Raw genomic sequence first — 27,741 nt, 5'->3', positions numbered from 1 at the left:
AATCCAAAGTGCCTAGAGATGCTCATATCTGACATTGGCAGAGGCATGACAGCCTGCAGCCTAAATTGCAAGCAGGGATTGCCTGGGCCATGTGGACATGATTTGACCTTTGGAAAACACTGTCCCCATGGCCATAGGGTGTCTGTGGTCTGCATGGGGGAAATGGCTCTGATTTTCTAGTTGGCAGGCGAAGCTGGTGGCTCCAATCCTTTCTGAGATATTCCCATGTATATCCAACTGTTCCTTGAAAATGTTTGTTTTCTGCAGGGCTCCTTCTATGTCTACCCCAGTGAGGAAACTGTTACAGAGCCCAAGGTCTCCCAGGGCATTCCAAGGAATAGACCCATCAAGGTTCTTGTAAGAGTTTACATTGTTAAGGTAAGTCTCTGGGGGAGGTGACAGTAATGCTTGGCGGTCTCTCTCCTCCCTGTGGACCTTCTGCCCTTCTCTGCTCAGTAAATGTGAGCAGTGGCGCTTGTGAAAAATGTGATGCTGGCTTGAAGCCTCTGCCAGTGGAAGGCACCTACCTCCTGTCCATGGAGAGTCTTCCATGCTTTGTAGCTTGAGGATGGGCAGATGGGTACTTCTTGGCTCCTCACATCTGCCTTGAGATCATGAGCAAGTAGGTGGGTCCACAGCTGAAGATATTAATGGCTTGTAGAGTGAGGATTTGTGTGGGATCAAGTGCCTGTTTCACTGCTGGGGTGGTTGCTGGAGGGACCTGACCAAGCGGGCTTGGGTGGTTTCAGGCCGGTGCAGTGTTCCTTGTTCAGGTTGCCCTCCACAGCTGTGTATAGCAGTATCTCTTATATATTCCAGGCCACAAATCTCTCTCCAGCAGACCCCAATGGCAAAGCAGACCCCTATGTGGTGGTGACTGTGGGGAAGCAGCAGAAGGACACTAAGGAGCGATACATTCCAAAGCAGCTCAATCCTGTGTTTGGAGAGTATGCAAGAAGGTTTCATCTAGTGGGTTTTAATAAGAACAGTGCAAATCTGGGGCTTGAAATGTGGTTCAGCATGTAAGGTCTTCTGTTCCTTTCTGATGGAGAATCTTGTGCTTTTACACAAAGCCCTTGGGCATGTCTCTTGCCTCCAGCTAACTCAGGAGCCATCATGCTTTGGGTTAGGAGGTGAGTACACCCAAGGATTTGATTTAAAGCCAAGCATTCCCTAACTCCAGACCCTCTATCCGAGCCATACACTCCTGGAAAAGGAATTCCTTTGAGCATGCACACTGAAAAAGTCACATACTGAATTTAGAGAGAATCAAAGTTTATCAGAGGCCTTTAAGTTGTCAAATACCGTTCTTAAACATATAGGATTATCAAAGCAGAGCATGTGTTTAATTTCCATCCTCTGCTAATTGTGCTTTCCCTGTTTGATTCTGTCCAGAGTTGTGGAGCTGACAGTCTCCTTTCCCATGGAATCAGAACTCACTGTGGCAATATTTGATCATGATTTGGTTGGATCTGATGATCTGATTGGGGAGACCAAGATTGACTTGGAGAATCGATTCTACAGCAAGCACAGGGCCAACTGTGGAGTGGCTACACAGTATGACTTGTAGGTACCAATGTGACACATGAGGGCCTTAGACATTCTTCTCACCTGCCACATGTGCGTAATAGAGCTCCTCCTGTTGTGTGAGACAGAATATTCATTTGCAGGTGCTCATTTGCAGATTCGCTACAAGTTACATGGATAACTCTTTCTCTTTAGACCCCTACCATCTTCCTGTGATAACTCTAATTCTTACTGCAATCTAATATACCTTGCATAAAATAGCAAAAAAACCTTTTCTATTCCTTACACATTGGTGTTCTGTGAGAAAAGTGCTTGCTTGACTCCGACCTCTTTCAGAAAGTACAGCAGTTTCTCTGGCAGCAACACTCAGGACATCTGATTTTCTTTGGCCTCCTTCCATATGGATTCTCCAGATCTTCAGCCAAATTTCTGCAAATTTCTCCTCTCCTACCCTGCTATTGAAAAATTAGCTGTGGGAATGGAGCTGAGTATGCAGCACAACTAAAAGTTCTTTCTCACTTAGGAACTGCATCTAGAATTGTTCCTGCTCCTAGCATTGCTTCTGCTGCTCAGAAGCTAATAGTTCTGTGGGGTGCAAGTCCAGCTTGTTTTCTGTCAGGAAAGAATTTGTTTAGCTTTTCATTCATTAAGACTTTTTGTAACCTCTTTAAGCCCAGTGGAAATCTGAGCAAGGTTCTAGTGATATAGCCCGTGCTTTGGGAAGGAAGGCTGTTTCACAGCCTAGCAAGGAAACTTAAGTTAAACAATTTCCTGATGTTTTCTTTTTCCATGCAGAAATGGCTACAACATGTGGCGAGATGCTTTTAAACCCACACAAATCCTGGATAGTTTATGCAAGAAAAACTCAATCCCTGCTGCAGAGTACAGATGGGAGGAGATCAAAGTGGACAATAAAATATTCAAGGTCCCTCCAGAGGCTTTTCCTGAAGGTACATAGGGCTTGTTACACTGGTCCCTTAAGCAGCTGCCTGTGCTCAGCAATGCACGTGCCGCTGGGTGGTCTGCGAGCCCACAATCCTCTCTTCCCTGAGGTGTCCAGGCTGGCTTCCCCCTAGGTGCCCTGCATGGCCCAGGTTTTTGGGTTACTGTGAGGTGCATCCTTGGTTCAGTGCCCTCGTTTCAGTGGACATTGTTGCACTGGGAGAAGATGTGATCCAGGCCATTAGATAACTAAGTGGCTTCCGCGTCAGTGGGTGGAACAAAGTAAACCTACTTTCACAGCAGTGCTGGTCATGGAGGTTTGCTGTATGCCAACTTATTCTGGTGGCTGGCACTATCACAAAGCTGTACCTTCATCTGCTTATGATCACTATCAGCAAGATAATGAAGTCCTCTTTGGGGTTATGTGTGTTTTGCAGTTTTTTGGGTTGTGGATTTTTTTTTTTTTGGTTGGTTGGGTTTTTTTGTCGTGATATTTTTTGTTTGTTTTTTCTTTAATGTTTTTTGGTTTGTTTGTAGGTGTTGTTTTGTTTTGTTTTGGGCGTGTTTTGGGGTTGGGGGGAGGGGAAAGGGAGTGTTTTTTCAGTCTTCTTCCTGTTTCTAGCTGGCTTTGTCCAGGAATGCTCTGTGCTTCCAGTGGCTTCAAGTGCCTTGAGTGATTCCACATTGCCTCTCTCTACTGTTGATCTCCACCTTGTGGGCAGCTTCTGCTTCTCATTTGCTGTTTTCTTTCCCTCTACCTGGCATTACAAGGGAGGGACCAGGGCCAGGGCCACAGATGTCCAAGAACACACTAACCTTTCACAGTGTCTACCAGCAGTGATGGAGATCTTCCCTCACCAAAGGCCAGACCCTGCTGCTGCCAACACCTGTGCAATTGAGTCCAACCTTGAGGAAAGACTAGAGCAGATGTGGCCCACATGTGGATGGCTGAGTACTGCAAGGCAATGCTATGTAGCCTGTAGGAAGGATGATCCCTGGCCTTACCTGCTCAGAGTGAGGACACCTACATGTATGGACAACTTTACTTTCACCTTGCTTCAGTGAAACTGCTCCTCAGTTTTCTGGTCGTTCCTATGACTTATGCAAAGAATGGAAAAGAAATCCTACTCAGGAGAGGGCAAGGAGCGTCCAGAAGCCACTCCTCCTTTTTTTCAGATCACTGTAGAGCTGGGGAGGGAGAAACAAGGTGCTCTCCTGGTGTTCCCTGACAGCTGGTTCTTGTTCCCACACAGCTGCAACTGGTGTCCTGTGAACCTCTGCTGTACTTGAACACTGCTTGAAATGGTTTAGGTCTCAGACTGCTATCCAAGGGGCAGTGGTGCTCCATAAACCCAGGAGTGAGTGGGTCATTATGCCCTCATCTGTTGGCTCTTGTTTATCTCCCACCAGCAAGATTTGGTCTTGAAGTGCCATTTGGCTTTGCTGTGCCAAAGGAGTCAACTACTAATTGTGTTCATTAATGGAGAACACAGCTGCATGTCTTGAGACTCGCAAGTAGTGCTTTCTAGTAGCTCTTCTCTGGCAAAAATTCATCCATGGATCTGTTGACACTACCACAGAGATGTGGGGACTTAAACTGCCCCAGAAGATCACGTCCTCCTCAATGTTCCTTGGATCTTTTTCCCAGGGCCAGAGTAAATTAGTTTTTGCCCTTTCCATTGCATTTCTCTTAGCTTGTTTTTTTCCTGCTTGCCATTTCTGTCATCACTGCATCATACCGAACTCATTCCCTTCATCTTTGCCCTCCTGCTTCTCCCCATTTGTTTTTCTGGAGAGGTGCTTTTTTGCCCAGTCCATCATCTCCTGTTGCTTGTGCTAGTGACTGATGTCCTGACATGACTCTTGCTGACCAGAAGCCCTAATTTTCTCCCTGGCTGTGTCCTGCTGCAGAGGCTTCTGTGAGGAACAAGAGAGGAGTGGCAGATGAGAACTTGTCGCTGGATGTTGAACATAAGGCTCTGTACGTCCTGCAGCACTGGGAAGAGATGCCAGGATATGGGTACAAGCTAGTACCAGAGCATGTGGAAATCCGGTCTTTGTACAACCCGGAGAACCCCGGGCTTGTGAAGGTGAGATGTGTTTCCGTGCTAAACCTCAACATTGTTTCAGGGAAGGACCTTCTGGACAACTCGTTTCTAGTCAGCTGTCCGGTCGCCTGTGAATCTTACATATTGTCCCCCTTCATAGGTGGATGACTGGAGTTATGTCTGTGGATGGCTGGTCCAGCTATGAAGTGAGGACATTGGCCATGGTTGTCCTTTGCTTACACCTACCCTCTGACCTCTCATGATGCTTCTGAATACCCTTTCCTCAAGGAAATTCTGTCCATGAATGTTGTGCTCACAGTGTTGGTGACCCAGAGTTCTTCCTGTCTCCACAGGTCATTTAGCACTGGCTCTGATGAGGATACTGTGTGGGTGGCAATAGATGTGCTCTGCTTTTGAGCCTTGCCGCCATGCACCCCCATGGCTGATGGTATCCTTGCCTATACCTGCCTCCTCTGCATTGTCCCTTATCACTGCTGTTTTGCAATAACCTTGTTCTCCGCCCTTGGCTTCTCCATCCTTAGTTTTGTGCAATGCAGCCATCTGAACTCACCATTTTAATGTCCTGCACTGAAATCTCCTGTTCTCTTGGGTACTGGAGGTTTGAACAAAGCAGAGTCCTGCAGTCATGCTGGCTTTCTTTGGCATTGGAAATGCATGAGTCAGATCTATCACTTCTTAGTTTTGCTTGAGCATTGCATTACCATATGCTCCTTATTAAGACAGAGGGACATGTTTACCTCTAAAATGGATTCAGTGTAGGTGAAGTGGTTTTTCTTGGAGCAGAAATAAGCAATCTTTCATAGCCTTAATTTTTTTCCCTGTGTAAAATTGAATCTCATGTCACTCTCAAGTGCTGGGAATGGAGAGAACCAAGCAGGGGCTTTTTGATGAGAACTTTCCTCGCAGGATCAAGCCTTTGCTCCTTGAAGAGCTGGAGAGTGGTCTGTCTCTTGAAGTGTCTTTGCTCTCTTCTCTCGTCAGGGCTCCTTGCACATGTGGATCGACATGTTTCCAAATGATGTCCCTGCACCACCGCCCGTCAACATCAAACCACGACTGCCTGTCAGGTAGCACCTGTGGGGGTAGGCCTGGCGCTGGTGGGCTGCAAGGAGGGTCCCTTGCCATGGCTGGTGGGATGTGCCACAGGGCACTGGCTGAGGGTCAGTGCTAGTGTGGCATGTAGACCTCTTTCCTCCAATTCTGACCACAGGATGCTCTCTTGAGTGTATCATGTTGGGCCCTAAGAGCTTCAGCTACACAAAGGTTTGGGGAAGGGCAGGTCAATGTCTCTATGGCTGGACATAAAGGTAATAGAAACCCAGGCCAGAGCTACTCATCAAACTCTACTCTGGCTAGTGGACAGATGTCCTTAGGAGTCTGGAGAAATGGAGTTGAAGGATGAAATCTGCTGTTTTCAAGGATCTAATGGTACTTTTGAGATGGAGGATCCAGGTTATTCTCTGACATTCACCTGAAAGGACAAGAGATAATAAACATGAATTTCAGCAAGGGAAACTCTAGCTGACTACAGGGAAAATGTTTTCCCAGTGAGAGTGAAGCTACCCTGGAATAGGGACAGATTGACTCAGATATGCTGGGATGTCCACCCTTGGTGATATTAAAAACGGATGCAGACAAGGTCCAGCACAATTGACCTACTATGAAGCTAGAGCAAGAGCTTGGAGCAGAGACTGCAGAGATCCCTTCTTGCCTAAGCTTTTCTGTACTCCTATGGCTTAGCAGAGCAGGGTGGATTTCCCATGCAACAGGGATTTGGTTTGCAAAAGCTACCTGTATTGACTGTGGGTGTTTGTCTTGTAGGGTTGTAGTGTCCAGAAAGGGTTTTATACCTGCCAGTGAGATTGCAGAGCTGTGCTTGGCAGGAGGAGCGGGGGGAACCACACTGCTGGGAATTTTCAAGTCCTGCGTCTCTGGCGTTGTGCTCAGGGCTTGATCTGCCCTCCCATGTACCAGGGACAAGGACATGAATCTCACCTCTGTGTCCTTCCCACAGCTATGAGCTCCGTGTGATTACCTGGAACACGGATAATGTGATCCTTGATGATGTCAACCCAGTAACAGGAGAGCCTTCCAGTGACATCTACGTGAAAAGGTCTGGTGGGAATGATTGGGAGGCCAGAGCTTGGCTGCCCTGCTCCCTGCCCTGGCCCACATGCTCACTTGCCTCCTCTGAACCTCTGGTGTGAGACGCCTACTCCAGTTCTCTTCATGGGCTGCTCTAGCCCCAGAGATGTTGTCCAGGTGTTGCTCTGGTTTGACCCTTTCCTGCTACTCCATGGTGTTCAGTGCTTCCATCCTCCTGCTCTGCCTCTCAGGCTGGCTGACAAGGGTAGTGGATAACTGAGTTTCTCCTGCAGCTGGATAAAAGGTCTTGACCATGACAAGCAGGAGACAGATGTTCACTTTAACTCCCTGACTGGGGAAGGCAATTTCAACTGGAGGTTCATCTTCCGCTTCAATTATCTCCCAACTGAGAAGGAGATCACCTACAAAAAAAAGGACTCTGTCTTCTCCGTGGAGGAATCAGAGTTTCGGGAACCGGCTGTTCTGGTCCTCCAGGTCTGGGATTATGACAGGATTTCAGCTAATGACTTTCTAGGTATGGTGTTACCTGCTGGAAGTGGGGTGACCTGTCCCTTACCTTGCTGGAGCATTTCCCTGGGGTTCAGCTGTCTGAGAAGGGACCCTAGGACCATCAGATCAAACTCTTCAGCTCAGCGGTCATCTGGGCTGGTTTTTCACACCTGAGCTACACACAGAGCCTGGAGATAGGCACCTCCCCTACACAGACATGCAGTGCTTACATGCTTGTCCCAGGGCCCTGGTGTATTTTTTCAGGGCTTGTCACATCACAGGACTCCCAGGTTTTGCTTCCTCACAACCTTTCCAATAAACATGCTTGTTTTCTGTGCTCTTAGATATGCAGATCTCAAAGTCTGGGCTTAAGAACACTTTTCACAGGACCTTATGTTGTGGGAACAGGGACAACCAGTGTAAGACCAGACAACCTTTGTGAGACTATTGTCACTTGAGTTGCTGGGACCTCAGAGCTCCCTGGATGCCCCTGAAACTTCCCAGTAATAAAACCTCCTGAGCTGGGCATGCAGCAAGGCCCAGCGCCAAAACAGAGCTAGTGGTGATTCCCCACATATTATGCTAGCAAGTATTGCTGATTGTCTCCCACTTCTGCTGTCATCCCCAAGATTATAGCACTCTGTTCAGTTGTTCCTCCCTTCTTCAAATGTTAACCTCCCTACTAAAAAGCAGCGCCTTTCCCCAACTATCTCCTGGGCATGTTTGAACTCTCCTTATACTTCACCTTTCATAGTGTATTTAAGAGGCTTTACTGCTAGAGGCATTTCCAGTGGTTCAGCCATGAAGAATTGAGGCACTGAAGAAAGAATTTACAATTCCAATGATTTCTGGCATGTATAATCTCAGGACCTTCTAGACAGTAAGAGGCTTCTGCAGGGTTTACTGCAATCTCCTGCCCTGGCTGTAGGTCAGGTTGCTTAAGACATTTTCTGAGTGGGTTTTGATTATCTCCAAGGATGGATTGCTAGCATGCTTCTGGAGCCCTTTTCCTGGCTGCACCTTTTTCACAATTCTCAGGTTTTTTTACTTCCAGAATTTTGTGTCTGTTGCCTTAGGTGCTTTCATTATCAATTTCTGAGAAGAATCTAGCTCCATCTGTTCTGTAGCTTCCTCTAGGCTGTGAGGGATGCAGTAAGACCACCCTCTTGACCTCTCTTCTCTGAACTGAACATATATGTGTCTCTCACCCCTCTTGCTGTGGCACCTACTACATACTTGACTATCTCAGCCAATAAAAACTAAATAGTTGACACCTTTCTTGTATTAGGGGTCTAAAACTGGGCACAGTATCCAGATGCAGTCTCATTTGGAAATGAGCAGGGAACACTCACATCCCTTGTCTGCTTTTACCAGTACAGACCAGGATGTGGTAAGACTGTTTTGTTGCAAGGGCTCAGTGCCAGAGTGGGACAGGAACTCATTCTGAGCAGGACAGAGGCACAAGACCAAACAGGGAGATAAACTGAGGCTGTTGCAGATCTATGATAAACTTGAAACCCTTAAAGCACTTATAATTTTAAATTGTTATCATTTTATAAGTTTAATTGACATTTCCGGCAATTAGAGAGGAAGATCATCTTAGACATGTGAGGAGAGCAGGGTGGGACATAATAAAAGGGTGAAAATAACTCACCATATGAACACACCAAACAGCCCTTATCAAAAATGAGATGAGACCTGGGGCTTCTGCCTCCCAGTCTCTAACTCCTAAGCTAGTAATTTCTTATGCATAATTTCAGGTTCTCTATCTGTAAATGTGCAGGGTGCTGCTAGATAATTGCAGCAGCTGGGACCTGCTTGTGGCAGTTGGGAGCATGGCAGAGACAGCCAAATGTTGTGTGGGGCTGACCTCAAGGTTTTACCATGTGGTCTCCTCTTCCCTGTGCCTGCAGGCTCCATCGAGTTGAAGCTGCATGACATGGTGTGGGCAGCCAAGAGCTCTGAGCACTGCACCATCAAAATGGCCAAGGAGAATGCAACACCTCGATTCTCCATTTTCCGATATAAGCGCATGAGGGGCTGGTGGCCCTTCATCAAACTCAGAGATCAAGAAGATGACGAGAGACAGGAAAGAGAGTACAAGAAGAAGAAGAAAGCGAAGTGGAGCAGCTCAGTCAGACCAGAGGACATGGAATTCACAGACCCCAGTGGGAACAAGTATTTCCTGACGGTAAGGTGGGGAGCTGGAAATGGTGAGCACAGCCAGTGTTTTTCCTCTGCCTTGATATGGCAGCCTGTCCTACATGCACACAATCTACAAGGGAAGCAGTGGCCCAGCTTTTGCAGGATCCTGAAGACTTCTTCCATCTGCTGCTGATCCAGCACTTTGTCTACCCCTGAGAAACCAGGTGCTGTGGCATGCAGAGGTGTCTGACTTCATGTATTCCTCTGAGCTTTCCATAGAGCTCAGCTCCATGAGGGGAGCTGTATTGGTTTAGAAATTTAGTATTCCCACTAAAACACCTCAGACCATGTTCTCCTCACTCACTCCTACTCCAAAGCAAGAGGCATATGGCTCCCCATCAGCCAGTCAGGACAGCAGCAGAAGCTTGTCCTGGGGTCTCTGCCTACCCAAGACAAGCAGGTGCCGACTGACCAGAGACAGACTTACTCCTGATACCCCTGCTGCTGAACCACTGCGTGTCTCCAAGGGTGAATTTTGCTCAGGGCCACTGTGGGAGGGTAGAGACAAATCAGGTAGTTTTATTTCATTAAAATACAGTTCCTTGTCTGCAAAACAGTTTCTTACCAGGCCACAGTTTCCACTGGCTGTGAAGTAAGACTCTAGCCAATGGAGAAAAAAGCTCTGAGCCATCTGTAAGTGCAACTGGGAGAAAAATATCCAGTTGTGGCAGGATGCATGGTCATCGGGCTGGTTTGTGAAGCAACACATTCAACTGTGGCTCAGACATATTGTCCCTCCAGGGTAAGGTGGAAGTGGAGTTCCAGCTGCTGACTGTGGAGGAGGCTGACAAAAGTCCTGTTGGCTTGGGCCGAAAAGGGCCTGAACCCCTGGAGAAGCCCAAGTGAGTATATGTATTATCACCTTTAGGTTGAACAGACGGTGTCACATTCTCAGCAGCTGTTTGTATGGAAACCAGGAGTATTGGCTTGTCTGGAAGCCAAGAGCAATCTCTGACGTACTGGGCATTGGGGTCTGCAGGACCAGGACTGCCAGAGTTTCCCAGAGTTCAAGTGAGTCCACAGGACTTGAGGCTGCAGCACCTGACCCAGGATTGATCTAAGGGTGATACTCAAGGCAGCTGTGCCATAACATTGCTTGTACAATGGTCAGATCTGTCTATGTGAAGGGATCCCTTGTGTACAAAGGTGAAGGACAGCTATGGGGACACTGGGACACTGTTCCAAAGAGTCCCATCCTTTTGTCTCTAGTGTTTCCACAGGCAGTGTGTTTACTGTAGCCCCTGGGCTGATCCTGCCTGGAAGCAGCAGGAAGAGCTAGTGATTCATGAGGGTAGCAGGACACCAAAGCAGAAGGGCCAACGAGATGTTCTGTAGATTGAGCATGTGCTTATATATTCTTCTCTTCCTGTTCTAGTCGGCCCAAAACAACTTTCAACTGGTTTGTGAATCCCATGAAGACCTTTGTGTTTTTTATCTGGAAGCGGTACAAGAGATACATAATTGTGCTGTTTGTTGTCACTGTTCTGACAATCTTCCTGGTTCTTTTGGTCTACACCATGCCTGGATACATCAGCGAGAAGATCATTAATTGATAAATGCTCTTCAGCAGAGAACTATTCAAGGATGGGTGATTGTGGCAAGAGTCAAGATAAGATCGGAAATCTTGATGAAAACCTGCAGGTGCAGAGACAGCCTAGAGAGACAGAGACCGGCAGAAGTGAGCTTTGTTTTCCTTGTGAATAAAAACTCCTTAGCTACTCTCTCTGATGCTTGCGTTTTTTAGCTGCTTTCTGGAGCTGGGGGACAACCTGTTTATTTGTGTGGTACAGGCTGATCCTGGTTCAGCAGTCCTCACTACTGCCCCTTTGCCCTTCCTCCTGAGTAGTACAGCAGCAAGGACTACACTGGGACAACATGGGGTCATGAGTGTGCATCTGTGTTTGGTGTTGGGCTGACGTAAACTAAATGAGAAAATAAATTCATAAATTATTCTTGGCATGGTTTGTGGTGCACCAGGTTTCCTGTTATCTGCACAGACAAGCCCTGACATGATCTGATCCCAGTGGAGGTATTTCAACCAGGGTTTTGAGAGGATAGATTCCTTCTGAGTAGTGCAGGTGATGCTTAGTGGGACCACAACTTTTCCAAAGAATTTATCTGACTATGCAGTTTTATAGCAAAGGTGCTTGCATCATGGCCATTTCAATGGGGCAGGAACAGAGTATGTTTTGTGGAGAAAACTGTCTGGGCAGAGCCAGGCAGGTAGATGCGAAGCAGGTGAGGACTCTGGCTGGACATGAACCCAGAAGTCAATGTGTGGCAGACATGATGTTCCCCCAGTGAGTCTAGAGTTCAGCCATGGAGTGGGGACCCCAGAATGGCAAAGAGGGAGGCCTCTCTCCCTCTAGGGGACCTTTGGCCTGCAAGGTGGGGGTGAAACAGGCTGCAAAGGGCTCAGGTTATGCAACACCTGCTTGGGGCTACAGCAAAGCTCTGGGCTGTGACAGTGCTGCATCGCTCCCTTTTTTTCTGCAGGGCCTATTTATTTAGTGGGATGTTGCCTTCATAAATAATGCCTGGTCCTCTCTGGTAGTGCCCAGCGAGCCCCAGCAGCGATTGTTCCATGCAAACAAACTCAGTGTGCTCCAGCACATCCAGTGCACACCTCCCTCTTGGCTCTTTCAGCCATGCTCAACCACATTTCCCACCACACCACCTGTTGAAACGCTGGCATTGGTCTCCTTCTCGTAGCAGATAAACCGGGTGGATTTTGGTGTCTTTTTTCTTGTTGGTTCTGCTTTCCCCGAGGTCTGGGCCGGCGCAGTGGCTCCCGCGGCTCCCACAGCTCCTGGCCGACGGTATCCTGTCGATTGTCGGATCTCGGACCAAAACGAAGGAGAACAGTTCAGGATAAAATACCGAAAAGCCGCTGGAGGATTTCTGCCGCATTCTCACCAGGCCAGGGAAAGGGGGAAAAGGAAACTTGTTGCTTAAGCTAACAAAAAACTCAAGCTAGCTAAACAACAAAGTACCACCTAATCTGCCTGGCACCCAGCAACACTCCGGAGCGAGGCTTTGAACAAAGCCCACGGCGCCCAAGTCTCCCACACCCCGCCCACTGACTCACCTTAAAGTTACAGCAAACTTTTCTGGTCATAAAGCCAAGACACGCAGGCTTCCTGAAAGTACTTCGTTTTATAATTGCTACTGTGTGCCTGGGATCTGCAGGTGTGTGTCCGTGTGTACAAAGTGAAAGGAGGGTGAGGCGGTGTCTGTTCAGGGTATGAGTTTGCGAGCCAAGAAGTTCTGTACTGCCTTTGCTGCTGGCAGCAGGGGGACCTCAGGCCTGTGCCCCAGACCCCTCCAAGCCCAAATGTGACCATGATTCATACCAGCAATTCCCCTTCCTGGTCAGCACCATGGCTGCCCTGATCTCAGTGTGCAGCCGGTGCAGGAGGACTTCAGGTCACCCACCACCTCTGCTTTCATCAGCTGCGTGGACCACTGCAAGGCTACTGACAACAGCATGGAGAAGAAGAGCAGGGGTGGAATGCTACAGGGATGCAGCCTAAAGGCATGTGACAGGTTATGGTGGCCAGGGGTGTCAGAGACTGCAGATGGGTCTAAGGCCTGACATATTTGGTCAGCAATTATGCACGCCAACAAAATAATGTAGAAGAAGAACTTATCGTTAGTTGGTAGGACTAACCTTCAGAAATGCAGCCATGTATTGGTCACCTGGTGGGATTTATCTTGTGAAAGGGAAACAATACAATTAAACTGTTGTTGGCATGGAAGTGTGATCATGGGCTGTTGTGATCTCATCTCATGCATTGACCCCATGTGAGATGATGTTGAAACTGCCATTCCTGAGGAGGAGATATAGGGTGTGGTCGTGGGGTGGAGAGAGAGGACAACATAATGCACACCATGTTGATCCAGGGGACATCCCAAAAGTGTGCTGCCCTACTGCCTCTCCCGCTCAGGAGCCATGCTCTATCTCCTTCTCCTGCTTGGCGGCTTCTCCAACATCCAGGGGTCAGTATGTATTTATTGCTAACACAACAAATAAAATTGACTTGCTTTGCTATTCTAACTGTGTCGCGAGTTTTTTGTGCATGGGAATCTTCCCGAACCCATAACACCAGGTGACAGGCACCTGTTGGCTGAGGACAAGAGCAAGGGGGGAGATGTTTGTACAGGAAACCTGTGCCTAGTACTGGTCCCACACTATGGGTTGAAGAGAGGACAGCTCTCACACACCCAGGCAAGGTGGCAGACTGAGGGCTGAGGCAGGGTCTTCCACAGCACAGATCTTTGACAAATGTGTGAATGCCACCAGGAGCAGCCCCAGGGTGTCCAGGATGGATATCTGGACAGCTGGAGCCTCTGGGTGCATTGAGGAACCAGCCTCATCCCAGCAGATCTCAGCAGTTTGGGAAGCACGGCAGCAATAAAGGGTGCCAAGCACATGATCCACAGCAGCTGCATCCTAATGCTGGCAGCTCTTGGAGCACCTTGGAGCTGCATATCTCCCACCTTCTGGTAACATACTTCTCATTCAAACCTCCATGCTATGTCCTTCTGCTTCCTGGCCACGTCCTCTTCCCCTGCTGTTGCTCTCCACCCTGTCCACAGTCCCTGCCCTTTCCAGTTCCCAGACTGAAGGTGTGTTTGTTGCTCGCATCTTACCATGGTGGAGGACCAGATTGCACTGGTCTGACAGTGGATGTTGCTGTTGTCCACATGTGATGAAAGGTGTTAGATGACCAGCCTGATTGTTGTTGTGCCTGAAAGTCATGGACCCCATCTGCATATCTGACCGAGCACAGTGGAACAGTCCAGCCCACACTGGTTCCTCCAGAAGCCAGATCCATGTTCTGGCCATGTTTGGGATGTATCACCCCTTCTTCCTCGGAGGAGTAGTTTGGTAGGTGGCCAGGATCAACTCAGCTCCCACATCTGCCAGTATTTATCCCCTTTAGTTTTGACCTGAATTGGTGTTGGCCCTAGCAGTTTCTCTTTTCAGCAGTGCTGTGATTCCTTGGCATTGACATCTCCCAGCTAATTGCTGAGAATGCTATCCCTGTATAGCTTATAATTCCAGGTTTTTAGCAGGTCACAGAGTGAAATTTTGGACACGGAGAAGAGTGCAGTGTCTACAGTGGCCCTGCTTCTCTGGGCTGCAGGAGAAATCTTTCTTCCTGAGGACACTGCAAAGGCAGAGCCCTTTCCTTAGGGACACCTTGCTTGATCTTGAGATCATGGTGAGCAGCACTGCTGGCTCCATGCACAGACCCTGCTCTGGGAAACTGAGACCCCATATGGTGCACCTGCACATGCCTGGGGCCTAGTGCAAAGAATCAGCTGCCTCCATAAGGATGCTTGAGCAGAAGGAGGCATCTTCTGGATCCCTCTCTCAAACTGCCCAGAGATGACCTGCTACCACAGCACCTCCTCTGCACACGAAACCTCCCAGTCTCATTTTTGTTCTTCACACCATTGCCAGGGGCTCTGGGATCAGGTCAGTGGAATTAGTTTTGGTTTGTGTCTGATGAAGAAGTTCTCTCCTTCTTTGATTCCTCCAGAATCAACTGCTGCTCTGCAGGGTTCACAGTCTTTGTAAGTGTGGTAAGGATTGAGCACACTGGAGATTGGGAAAGCAAACAAGTGGAGCCAGCACCACAGAGGCTGTGCTGTCCCTAATTCCTCCCACCCATGTTTTATTCTCTGTGTGATCCAGAAAATGTGCTTCATGACAGCCCAGGGCACAGTCCCTGCCCAGCCCCCCAGTAGTGGTGCAGAGGCCCTTTGAGCCTGTAACCAGTAAATACAGACCTTTTGCGTTTTCCAGTGCTATTCTAGTTTGAGTTTATAGATCCTTCATCTTTGTGCCAAACTTCCTTGCAAAGCAAAGTGTTGACCTCCCCTTGGATAAAATATATCACTGTTCAGCTTGCACTGCTTTTTCACTGGCAGTGCTTTTCTAATTGCTGAGCACATTTCACAGTGCTCTGTCCCCTCTGAGCCAAAATTACATCCAGGTGTGCAAGTCCTGGTGAGGTGCTGGATGTACAAGGCTGTTGAGAGCTCTGCGTTGCTGGAGAGCAGCTTCACTCCAGGCAGATTTTCCCACCCAGAGGAATTTCTTAATCATAAATTCCTGATTTGGCCTTGGGAACCTGACTGGGCTGCATGGAGAGGCTATGCCAGAATGCCAGAGTGGCAGGCACTAACGAAGAAAGGACAGCAGTTTTGACCTTACTGTATCACCCACAGTTCTCCCCCACTGCCTCTTCCCTTCGCAGTTGCTGCACTTGCAAAAAGCACTGGAGAGGCTACTGAGTCCAGTAGCATCACCTTCGCCCGTTCGTGCTCAGTGGAGTGGGTGCTTGCAAGAGTACAAAAGATAAAGTTATAGGAACTTGTGACTGCCAGCAGGGAAAGTGTGGGGTCTCTGGTAGCCACCCTGTGGGGAGAAGAGCTGGCATTCCATGGCATCTTCATGCCTGGGAGAACCAACATCTGGGTTTCCAGTTGCACTAGCAATGGCTTGTTTGTACTTCCCCCTTTAATATGGGGTGATGGTTCCTGGGCTTTTAGAAGGGACAGGCTATTAGAAGGAACAGCAGGCTTCAGCCACCTAGGATCATGCAGATTCTTGTTGCTGTTATGTAAGAAATGACATCAGAAGGCTGGTTTGCAGAGCATCTCGCTTTACTTCAAATTCTCTCTTTTTATACACTGTTCCAATACAGATAGACCAGATTGGTCAATTATCAATACATTTCACCTGATTGGCTAATTAACAAAATGCCTTTCTTATTAACAATCTTTGAAAAAAACAGGAAAACCGAGAGTAGGAGAACAACCCCTGCCAGTTGTTTACAATAAGAAGTTATCATTGTTTATCTCTAACTCCCTAAAGTCTCACAAGCCAATTCTGGGAAAACTTATTTGTCACAGACAACTTTTATTAAAAATCCTTTCCTTATAATTTTTCTTCCTGAGAAGCTGAGAGGCCTCAGGAACAAAATATAAACATTGGTTATCTGCTGCTGTGGAATGCAACAGGTGCATCTGTGATTGGTCTCATAGAGTTGTTTCTAGTTAATGGCCAATCACAGTCAGCTGGCTTGGACTCTCTCTCTGAGACAGAAGCTTTTGTTATCATTCTTTGCTATTCTATTCTTAGCTAGCCTTCTGATGAAACCTTCTTTTAGTATAGTTTTAATGTAATATATATTATAAAAAACTAAATCAAGCCTTCTGAAACATGGAGTCATATCCTCGTCTTTTCCCTCATCCAAGAACCCCTGTGAACACGGTCACACTTATCTAGTTTTCTCACTCTCTGACCAGGCTGTCACATCCACAGATTCTCCCACTCTGTTCTGTCTCCCATCTCTGTTGACTGGACCCCATGGACAGCAGTTTTGCTGTCTGGGATGTGTTCTGGGGGTCAGATCTGAGCACAGATCTGAGTCAGCCACCATGGTGAGCAGGGATGTCCATTAGGGCTCTGTTCTCCAGGAGCTGCAGAAAATGGTTTCTATGGAGAAATGGAGCTAGTGCTGACACAGAAACTGAGGGAGGCACAGGGTGCTACTGTGAGAACATGAGGGATTTTCTAGTAGAGAGGGGATACCTCCACAAACCAGCTGTGTTCTCTTCTGACCCTGGGATGAAGGCTGCTATGAAGCTCTGCTCTTTGCTCTTGCCTTGGGCCACAGAAGCCAAGTCCTGTGTCACTGAGCACTTAATGAATTCCCTGAAAAATGGAAAACCCTTTTCCCTCTGACCTTAGGCTACATGAGAGCTTTTTGATAGAGAACAGATGTTCTTCCTGGCAATGATTTAATGCCCTTGAAACTGCAGAACCCCAGGACTGCTAGGGTGGGAGCTGAATGGTGCCTGCATGGGCTCAGCAGGGCAGAGAGGTTGTGGGGCTCTTCTGCCCCAGCCTCTCTTCAGGCATTGGGAAGAGGGCTCACTGCTAGCATTGTGGACTTGGTAGGTGAATGTACACCACTTAGGATGGGGAAGCTGGTGTTTGACTCATGGCCAGGGTGATGATGCTTTGCTGCTAGTTCACAGGTCAGTTTACAGACCCTACATGTGTTGCATGCAGAGAGAAGTTTCTTGTACAGCACATGCTTCCAGCCAACCCTGTCTGGCCTGAAGTAAATGGTGGCAGTGGCAACAGCAGAACACAGCAATAACATCACTGAACACTTAAAAAAGGAAATTAATATTGGGCTATTTCAGTTCCCTCAGAGTGGATGAGCATCCAAGGGATGTCCTAGGAAGCTGGGAAGAGAGGGTGGGTAAGAAGGCATACTGTGGTGCCACTGGTGTTTGTGACACATCACTGCAGGTGGCTCATGGGCTGCTGTTACAGAGGTACACAAAGGTGGTGCTAGCCCTGTGCTGCTCATCCTGTAGCATTGTTTCTGAGTCCTCACAGACGGCATTGCTGCTGTTGGGTTCCCTCCCTCCTCCACACCCCTACTGCTCACTGCACCACCCCTACCAACAGCTCTGCATGGTTCAACACCCACTATAAGGCAGCTATAGGGCCTCTGCTGACAGGTGCACACCACGAACTCTCCTCAGATGTAGTTCAGTGGTGGCTGATAAGTGAGGCAATGGGCAGGAGCTTGTTGGTCTTCCCAGGCTCCCTGAATCTGTTCACAATGGGGCAGGGCCAAGACTCCTCTTCATACCCGGCCCCCTGGGCTGTTTTACACCCTTTTCCTAACATCCCATCTGTTTTTGCTGCCCTTTCCCAGGTCTCTGCTAGGAGAAATGGGGCTCTGTCTCCCTTTGGGCTACTGTTGGAGGTGCTAATGCGGCATGTCACTGTGCTTGCTCCCCTAGACCCTGCAGGGTCCCAAGTGATATCCAGCTCCAGGCCATAATTCAGCAGCTCTTCAGTGTCTTCTGGGCCCTGACAGTTGATGCGTGGGACCCTTCTCACTTCAGGACTTGTGCAGTGGTGGGAAACTCTGGGCAGCTGAAAGAGTCCAGTCATGGGATGCTAATTGATGCTCATGACTGGGTGCTGAGGTGGGTGACCTAAAGGGACTTGCTCTCTCCCTATCTTCTGAGAACCCTAGCATGCCCCAGTCCCTGTCCATGCTGTTGAAATCTGCCAACACAAACCCTGTGAAGGAGGTGGCTGGCTGACCCTGCTTTCCAGAGCCCTGCATCCTGGGACACACAGGCCTTGTGTCACCCATATCCACTCTTTGCTGGCTAGGGTGGCCTGCTGTCCCTGCCTGGTGGGACCAAGCGCCTGGGAAGATGCACCTTTGTTTTGGGACACACCATCCTGCTGTCCTTTAGGATGAATGGAGCAAAGATCCATACTGGCTTTGAGCTGGATGTTGGCATGAGAACAAACCATCTCTTCATGTGTTGCATATAGGTAAAGCCTTAGAGAATAAGAGCCTTGTTACCCTTGTAAAATCATAGATTAGGCCTGCTGCATCAGCTGGGTGCAGCTAACAGCTAGCCTAGCAAGTTACTGTGAGAAAGGAATTTTACCTGTGAAAATAGAGGCTCTAACCGTGAGAATAATTCTGTACCCATGAAACAAGAATGTAAACATCATTAGAGAGGAAAGTTTTTGATGGACACATACACTAGCAACTACTAAGCAATGAACTGATTTGCAGTAAGTTACCAATTAGAATGAAACATGATGCCTTTAGAACTGTGATAAATATGATAAATACGAACTGTGAACAATAAGGATTGGGCTATTGTGCATGAAGAAGTGTCTTGTTCATTTCTACAGTGACATTCATGTACCCAGAAGAGTGCAGTGAACCTAAGGCCTGATGTTCACCTTGTCCTTGTTCCCTTCAAACCTCTGGACCTGTAGTGGGTGACCAGTGTCTTCTCCACCTCTCCACTGGAGAACTCACACAGTGTGTCAGCATTGGGGGATGCTGTCTTTTGTGCTGGAAACCCCGTGGATGGTGCAGTGTGATCTGGGGATTCTAGTGCCTCACTGGAGACCTGGCATAGTCCTGATGGCACAAAAGATACTGAGCATCCTTCTGCCCTGCACTTTGAGGTAGTTGGGCATTGACATGTCCCCACAGGGCTTAGGCAACCTGCAGTACCATACTCCCTATGTGTGGGATGGCAGCTGTGCCCACATTGGGGCCACGAGTTTGATGCGTCCCTTCCTACAGCCAGGCCAGGGGATGCTGCTTGGCCAACTCAAGGGGTGGGAGATGCCACTGGGCTGGGTGCTGGGAGACAATGAATATCCTCTGCAAAGAAATGGGTCCCCTCAGCAGTGGGTGTACTACATGATCACTGCTTGCCTCTGCTTTTGCAGCACATGTGAGAGTTAACCAGTTCAAAGGAACAAGGTAATGGCTCCGTGCACTCCAGCTCCTCAGGGGCAGGCAGAACTCTGTTGGGCAGTGACCCAATGGCTGCACTGTGTTGGGCTGACTGTCCTGTTCCAGCATGGAAAGCACCATATCACTCCACTCCCCACCCAGGTTTTGATCCTGAGCCCAGTTTTCTTCAAGTACATCCATGACAACTGGACAGAGCATCATGGGTGATAGCCCTCCACTGGCTTCACAGCCCTGCTCTTTGCCTTGCACACCTGCCATTAGGTGAGCACAGCCAGTGATACCAGATGCTGCCACTGTACCTCCCTTTGCATTGCTTGTCCATATGCTTGTAGGATGCTCCAGTGTCCAGACAGCATTGGCTCTGGCTGGCATGCACACAGGTCTCCATGTTTGGCTTTGGAGCAGACACTGAAGGGAACTGGCACCTCTACTGGGAAAAAACTCACTGGTCTGGAGCCTTTCGCAGGACAAGAGCACATGACACTGATGTTGAATTCAGCCTCATTGAGAGACGGGTATATGAAGGCAGGATTGTATTTTAAAACTGATGCATTTCCAAGAAACTGGAGCCAGCTGTTTGGCCAGGAATGGGCCAAAGGACACTGCCAACAGCTGTCCTGGCTCTTTAGCTTGGTGCTCCACCCCACCACCAGGGCTCATAGACCCTGCAATTTGTAGGGTTTCAGTACTGCTTGTGCTGGTCCTACCAGCTGGGTACTGTGGGTGCCATTCTCCCATGGCAGTAGCAATGTTGTGTTTAGCTGGACATAGGGTGGGCACAGTTCTGCCCAAGCTGGTTGGGAGGGACAAAGGGGAGATGGGGCTGGAAATGGGCATGGAGCCTGTAAGCTGTTGTGTGTGGCCCAGCAGGGCTGTGAAGCCAGTGATGGACAGCAGCTGCTCAAATATTGCTGTCCACATGACAGAGCTGGTATTTCCACCCACAGATGGCTTTTGGGGGAGGTCTGTAGTTGGTCTTAGGAAAGGAAGAGGCCCTCCTCACCTTGTCCAGTCTTTTACTAAGACTTTTATTTTTACAGTCCTTAACTAAGGGAATATTTTTAAAATTGCATCAAGGAAGAATAAAAAGGGAAAAAAAATCAAACATGGTGACAGAAGACAACAGAATCAAATACACTTGAAATGATCTTATGTTGAATAAACTTTGAAAAAACATGAACCACCACTTCCTTTGCTTTTTGACCCCTTACAACTTTGAAAAGGCACCCCTGCAGAACATGACCCCCCTGCAGATCAAGACTGCAGACCCTGGGGACTGAGCTCCCTAAAGAAGGTTTTTGTCCTCCGGAGCAGGATTAGCAGGATTTCTTTTATCACTTTCAGTCACTAACATCCTTGATTCAGACTCAGCTTTATCATGGTTCTTAGTCACTTGGGCTTTCAGTCTATTAAAATCACCAGATCTCTTGGACTCATATCGTCCCTACAGATAGCAGAAGCCTGTATTACTTAACTATTAGCTTCATTAATTTTCTGTCTCTCTAGATAGAATCTCCATTTCAGTGTCTTCGATTTCTTCTCTCCACTATTTCCGGTATCCCATGATGAGTACAAGTATTGGATCTTCACCTTCCCTTCACCTTTCTTTAGGTCCTCAGGTTCTGCTCTGGGCAATAATGTCCAGTGCTTGTCCAGTTTACAAGCAATTTGCTTTCCTATCAAGGATAAGCCAGTCCTAGATAGGAAACAGTGATGATAACTGTTTCACTGTGGGTTAAACTCTTGCTGCATTACTTCCTTTCATCTTCTCTCTCCTACTATTCCTATAAATTTAGTTACAAAGCTGACATGCACTGATGAGCAATTGAAGCTGTTCAGGTCACTTTTTGATCCTGAGAAATATACAGATACTGTAAATGAGAATGTTCCATTCCTCATCCTGTAGTAGTATTATGTGATCCTGACCCACTGGATTCATTAAATAGCTTTGTAAAAAATACATTTAAAACAAACCTGCTTTTCAACATTCTTGCTTGAAGATTATCGTTTTCCTTACCCACACCACAAATTGCTTCCCTCCCCAGCTGAAAAAACAGTTTTTAGACTCTCTGGTTTATAGGTAAGTTCAACTAATTAAAAACCCCAACCACCTAGCAAAACCTGCTTCAAAATAAATTGTAAAACAGCTTTCTCTCTGCAGTATCTGATCCTGTGCCTGTTCAACTGCTTGGACCAATATTAGAGTCATACCAAAGCAAATCCAGATCTGAGATTTAAGAGTAATCGGTCTGTTTTACATCCAATAGGCAAGAATTCACAAATTTTTTTTCCTCATTATTTTCAAATTTCTCCCAATATAGTTTCAGATACCAAGCACTTTACTCATTTGTGTAATCATTTAAAATAAAAAAGCCCCATCATCATCACAATCTCTACATACTTTGCCACAATGCAATGTGTCTTTTAATTCTTATTTCCAATTTAGTATCTGGACTAGTTAAAATAATTTAATTATTCTTCCATGTGCCTTACTAGAACAAGAGAAGATGGACTTTATTTGAAAATACATACCAAGGGGAAATGAAAAAAAAAAAATCCAATTAAAAATCAATTAAAATTCTGGACACCTTTTTTTTTCTGAAACATCAACTCACAACTTTCAGAAGACAAACAATTGGGAGCTCCCCCAGCACAGAAAGTACATCCCAAATGCTTAGGCGCCCCATGCATTCCAGGAGGGCTGGAAGGCAATAGATGGGATTCAGCACATTTTTATGAAGGTCTGACATACAGCATCAGCACACCCAGAAACATTTTATGGAGAAATTAAAAATCCCTGATGGTGTTGCTAGAAAGCTTATTTGATGGCAACTTCAATCCATTACAGGTCTCTTGACAATAAACTACATTATTCCTAGAGGCAAACTGAATGCAGTATCTCCAGCATCTCTGTAGGGAATGGGAACAGAACTGGAGGAACATGGACTGACACAAAAAGAGTGTGACAGTAGGGCCTGCAGAGCCAGATATGATAGCTAATCTTTATATAGCAGCAAGGCTCAAGTTGTTCCATCCACAAACTAAAGCCAAAGAATCAGGGCATATGAATGGTTAGGGCCATGTGGAAGTTCCAAACCTCTTCTCCTGTGCACTCTGAGAAGACCACTTGTGCTTCAAAGAGCCTGTTCAGTTCTCCTTGGAGGCTGGTGGGGGTTACTTTGTTTTGTTTGTTTTTGTTTGTCTGTTTGTTTGGTTTTGGTTTGTTTGTTTTTAAATGGGTTGATGCCATTGCTTATTTATGTTGTCTTCCCAAGTTCAATTTTCTTCTGGATGGCACGTGCTGAGTGATAGATCAAGGAGTCAATGAAACCGGCAACTAAAGGAAAAAACCAAAGGGATGAAGTCAGACATGCCTCAAAGACAGAACAACTCCCAAAGACAGAAAACACAAATCCTGCTGTCAGAGGAAAGGAATACCACGTCTGTTAGACAGAAAAAGGTTCTGCTGCTGCTTTTGCCGCTCAGAGCAGTAAAGTCCTCATCTCCTCAGGACAGACAAGACCCACCCTACAGGACAGAGGTGATCATGCTTCTCTAGAAAAGATCCCTTTTCCAGAAATAAAAGAGACAGGCTGCATCATGCATGTTTACTGATGACTGAGAAGAGTTTGGAGAGGAAGCTGATGTGCTTTACGCCACTTGTTGCCTTGATTCAGCATGCAAAGGACTTGTTTCCCATTTCTTGCTCATTTCACATCAACTCTAAAAGTACCATATGCTGGCCTTGAAGGATGCCCTTTATTGGAGATAGCAAAGTACACCTACCAGACACAAAGCAATACAAACCACTACCTTTAATTCTTTCTGCAGTATTTTCCTCAAACCTCTCCAGCCCTGAAGAAGCCTATTAATTCAGTGTTTGTTAGTGACCACAGAAAAACTCAGAGCGGCCTACTGTACCACAAACCCCAGACAACCAAGGTTTTCACAGGATAGGAACCTTGAGTTCCTGCCAGGAAAGGAACACAATGGTTGCTAGGGAGCTATTTTTCAATGACTGGGTTTTATAAAGCTTCATATTCTTTCTTTTATTCAAAACTTCAATCAAAGGAATAAGTAAATGATTACCTGGCTGTATACAAAGACATTTCAATATTATACAAAGCATTGCAGCTAAAATGGGAATTGAATCCTCTTTTTATTACTATATAATATTATATTCTTGGACTTAATATTTGGTCTATCATGCTTCAGATAACTCTTGTGTGGTTGTTTTGCCTTGAAATTATCTCTATTTCTGGAATCAATTTGATATGGTTACACGAACACTGAGGTGACTTTAGAATAGCACAGAATCATCTAGGTTGGAAAAGATCTCTAATGTCATAGAGTCCAATTGCCCCCAGCTCTGCCAAGCCCACCACTATAGCACGTCTTTAAGTGTCACATCTACACATCTTTTAGATTCCTCCAGGATGGGTGACTCAACCACTGCCCTGGGCAGCTTGTGCCACAGACAACCCTTTCCATGACAGATTTTTTTTTCTAATATCCAATCTAAACTTCCCCTGGTGCAACTTCAGGCCATTTGCTTTCATCCTGTCCCTGTCAGAAGAAGAGACTGACCCTCATCTGGCTCCAACCTCCTTTCACATAGTTGTAGAGAGCAAGAAGGTCCCTCTTGAACTTCTTTTTCTGCAGGCTGAGCACCCCCACCTGCTCAAACCTATGTTCCTGCTCCTTCCACAGCTCCATTCTCTTCTCTGGACTCGCTGCAGCACCTCAATGTCTTGCTTGTCATGAAGGGTCCAGAACTGAACCCAGGATTCAAGGTACATCACCAGTATGCAGTGGGGGACAGTCACCGCCCCGGTCCTGTTGGCCACGCTATTGCTGGCACAAGTAATTGACCTTATTGGCCACTAGCTGATTTGATCTCTAGAATACAGAGAGTCTGAGCATGGTGCATGGCAGAAACATGAATTGGCTGTCAAACCCAGTCAGTGCTAACGGGCACTTGAATTTGTCATGAAAGAAATTTCTGAATGACTTTTCAATTCAGAGATGAATAGGATAAAATTTTTTGCAGACAGAAATTCTGTTTAACAGTATCAGGTTAATTGAGCACTGTGACACCTCAGATGATGGGAATCTTGCAGATAAAGGTATGATGTTATATACATAATTGATACAGACGTTATGTGACACAGAAACTGGTTTCTCAGGTCCCTGACCACATCTTCAGGCTGGCCCTTAACACCCACATGTCTGACTATGAGCACTCTAGATTACTACCTGGAGAGCACGGCTGCACCAAGGCTGCTCCCATGCACAGAGCTGAGCAGATACTGATTAGCTATTCCAGATGCCAGCACTGAGAGTGAAGTGCAGATACTCAGATGTATCTGCAGGAACCTCTGAACCTCTTCTCAAAAGACTCCATCTAGTCCTTGCAGAATACTAGCTGGAGGTCCTATGTCTGGGAGCAGTTTGATGTCTCTCAGATATATATTATGCCCATGGCAACCTGGGTTCACAGACTTAACTGGTGTTGATTCCACATGAAAACAAGTATCTACTTACAGACCCAAGCTGGCCAAGAATGCAAGTACAGACACTTTCTTATGGTCTGTGAAGAACAGCTTTGTTAGAAAACAAAATGCTGTAATAGGTCTACATTATCTACAGCATCTTGTAAGCTTCCACTGCTAGCTACAGTCTGATGCCACTCCTGCGGCTCTGCAGAACATGTATCACTTCTCAAGGGCTGAAATAACCTCTCTTAATCAAACAGAGATTTATTACTAGACATGCAGACTTTAGAAAGCATAAGATAGTAAATATTTACACTTTAGAAAGCAAAATGATTGAAAGGTGCAATACCTGTAAATATGCCTCCAACAATGGCACAAACTCCAGTGAGAAAGTGAGTAAAGGACCTAGAATTTGAACAACCAACATGAGCTCAGATACCAATGTCAGGTATGTAACAATTAACTGATAATTCTAATAATATTCATCATACCATATAAGTATGCATTCCCTAAATAGTCATAGCTAACACTTCTCAAATTAAGGAATTAATTAACCCCTACTGGCTACAGAATGGAGTTTGTCACTGCTACTTTTAGTCATCAGCACTAAAAGAAGTACTGAATTTATAAACTTGAAAGATGGGCTTTCAATCCCTAAGACATTCCTACCCAGTGAGAATGCACAGGAGGGTCACGCAACACACTAATTAAATCCTAAGCATACATTAATACATTTTAAGATATAGACATTTTCTGCCCCTCATTATTAACCTCAAAGACTGGACAGCTACAACCCCTTCCCTTTCCCTGCAGTTGCATTGCCAGCCATTAACCCAGAGAGAAGAGGAGGTTCCACACTGGCTGGAAGATGTAGAAAAGTGATAGCAAATTCAGACTAAGGAACCAGTTGGACTGTGGGTCTTGCTGGTAAAATGGGTATGCTATGTAAATCTAATCTTCCCATTAGAAGTCTGAACCAAGAACCATTATATCACACTTCTGCTCCTTGCACCACTTTCCCATCTTGATACATAGCAACAGATAAAACCCAGACCACAGTTCACACAGAGAGGAAGGGCACCAGTAAGCACCTCTTCCTTTTCATTGGCTGGGAAGGGGCTTGGATGAATTTCAGGCATTTGCACTATCATGTCTAAATGACAATGAAGTTTCGAGCTATGCAAAATTACAAAATCAATGAAGAATGAACAAAATAGAATGAAATGTCTCTTACCTGTGCTTCTCTGTCAGCTTCACCATCATGGGTGAAAGCTCATACAGCACAAAGACACCAGGCAGACCCTGGTCTCCCAGTAGCCCATTTGCTATTTTCTCATGTCGTGTAACTGAGAACTGGTTAGTTCTTACCACCTACCAGGAAACAAACACAGCAAACATTATTTTGCCAACAGAGAATAGGAAAGGCTACTAAAACATGCGTTCAGTGAACCACATCAGTGTGGCCCTGCCCACGTGGGCAACCTGACAGTGGTTAGAAAGAGTTGAAGAGCTCTATCAGAGCTCTGTCAGGAACAGGTATTTGCTATCAGGTCTATTTTTACTACAGGCTACCAGTTAAAGCTGCAGCTAGCCCATGGTATGAAGGAAGCATAACATCCAGGCTGGACTATTTGGTCTCTGCTGGCACACAATAGCATAGGCTGTCCCTCTCAACCCTGAGTCTGTCACCCTCTGCAGGACCAAAATGCAGTCCTGCCAAGCATGCTTCAGGAGACAGCACTGATAGCCATAAATAATTAAGAGTGAGAAAAAGGAAAATAATATATAGAGGCAGGAGATCAGAGAAAGACAGAGATAGCATGTCTTCACATAAATTAAGATCAACCTTCAGCATTCTTCTGTGCCCTGCCATTCTTCTACATGTTGTTCATACTAGCCCTATTCTTAGAGCAATTAAACTGTGTTTCTGTAAAATAAAATTATGTTCTATCATCCCTACTAAGTTATCTGACACAAATTACAATCCAAGTGGAGGAAGATACTATCCAGGTTTCTTTACCGAATTCCACACTTGGGGTTTCCAAGTACTGAATGTACAATATAGCCCCTGGTATACATCTGGCAACACATCTGGATCCACAGTTACTGTCAGCATCAAGAATATGAGAAGAAAGTGAAGGCTTCCACTCGTCAAAGTAGCAGGGAAAAAGGTACTTACTTCACCATCTACTTTCCTATACACAGTGGGGACCACTTTGACAAAATATTGAAACATCATAGAAGCTATAAGCAAAGAAAGGGAGAGACACAATTAATATAAAGCCATAAGCTGGAAGCTTTTCACTGACAGGTCAGGTAGACACAAACTACTTTTGTTCAGGTTGTCAGGGAACATCTTTCTGCACAACAGCTGCTGGAGGTTTTCAAGGACAGTAAAGTAAATGTCTGAAATGTGTCTTCCTTTTGCCAAAGTGAATTTCATTTCTGCTCCAACCAAAACCAAAACTCATGGCATTTTGGCCTTGAATAAATAGAAAAACTATTTCTACAAACTTGCTATAGCTTTACCAGTAAAACTTCTTGCAAATTCCATTCTAGTCCAGA

The 27,741-nt window shown here is 46.4% G+C and overlaps 2 protein-coding genes and 1 pseudogene across 7 annotated transcripts in view; 2 read left to right on the top strand and 1 right to left on the bottom strand.

The window, feature by feature from the left end:
* LOC134426787 (fer-1-like protein 4) overlaps positions 1-11,297 on the top strand; it is a 65,080-nt gene extending 53,783 nt beyond the window's left edge. For 5 of the 6 annotated variants that reach the window (XM_063172024.1, XM_063172025.1, XM_063172023.1 and 2 more), the window contains 11 exons: positions 268-378; positions 820-947; positions 1,396-1,566; positions 2,323-2,477; positions 4,381-4,559; positions 5,520-5,605; positions 6,553-6,651; positions 6,917-7,158; positions 9,047-9,324; positions 10,080-10,180; positions 10,714-11,297. In XM_063172024.1, coding sequence (XP_063028094.1) covers positions 268-378; positions 820-947; positions 1,396-1,566; positions 2,323-2,477; positions 4,381-4,559; positions 5,520-5,605; positions 6,553-6,651; positions 6,917-7,158; positions 9,047-9,324; positions 10,080-10,180; positions 10,714-10,891 — 1,728 coding nt within the window. In that variant the 3' untranslated portion in view covers positions 10,892-11,297. Of the gene's footprint in view, positions 1-267; positions 379-819; positions 948-1,395; positions 1,567-2,322; positions 2,478-4,380; positions 4,560-5,519; positions 5,606-6,552; positions 6,652-6,916; positions 7,159-9,046; positions 9,325-10,079; positions 10,181-10,713 lie in introns of those variants that run through there. The other variant, XM_063172026.1, reaches the window with a different exon arrangement.
* LOC134426812 (CMP-N-acetylneuraminate-beta-galactosamide-alpha-2,3-sialyltransferase 2-like) lies at positions 10,923-20,961 on the top strand (annotated as a pseudogene).
* ERGIC3 (ERGIC and golgi 3) overlaps positions 20,693-27,741 on the bottom strand; it is a 27,961-nt gene continuing 20,912 nt past the window's right edge. The window contains exons 10-13 of the mRNA XM_063172019.1: positions 27,356-27,420; positions 26,411-26,547; positions 25,526-25,581; positions 20,693-23,018 (exon numbers count right to left, since the gene is read on the bottom strand). Coding sequence (XP_063028089.1) covers positions 22,939-23,018; positions 25,526-25,581; positions 26,411-26,547; positions 27,356-27,420 — 338 coding nt within the window. The 3' untranslated portion in view covers positions 20,693-22,938. The remainder of the gene's footprint in view (positions 23,019-25,525; positions 25,582-26,410; positions 26,548-27,355; positions 27,421-27,741) is intronic.

This window comes from Melospiza melodia, chromosome 19 (genome assembly GCF_035770615.1).
Source record: "Melospiza melodia melodia isolate bMelMel2 chromosome 19, bMelMel2.pri, whole genome shotgun sequence".
In the NCBI taxonomy this organism is placed as follows: Eukaryota; Metazoa; Chordata; class Aves; order Passeriformes; family Passerellidae; genus Melospiza; species Melospiza melodia.
Note: the sequence above shows the minus strand (reverse complement) of the source record. Positions and strands in the feature narration are given on the sequence as shown.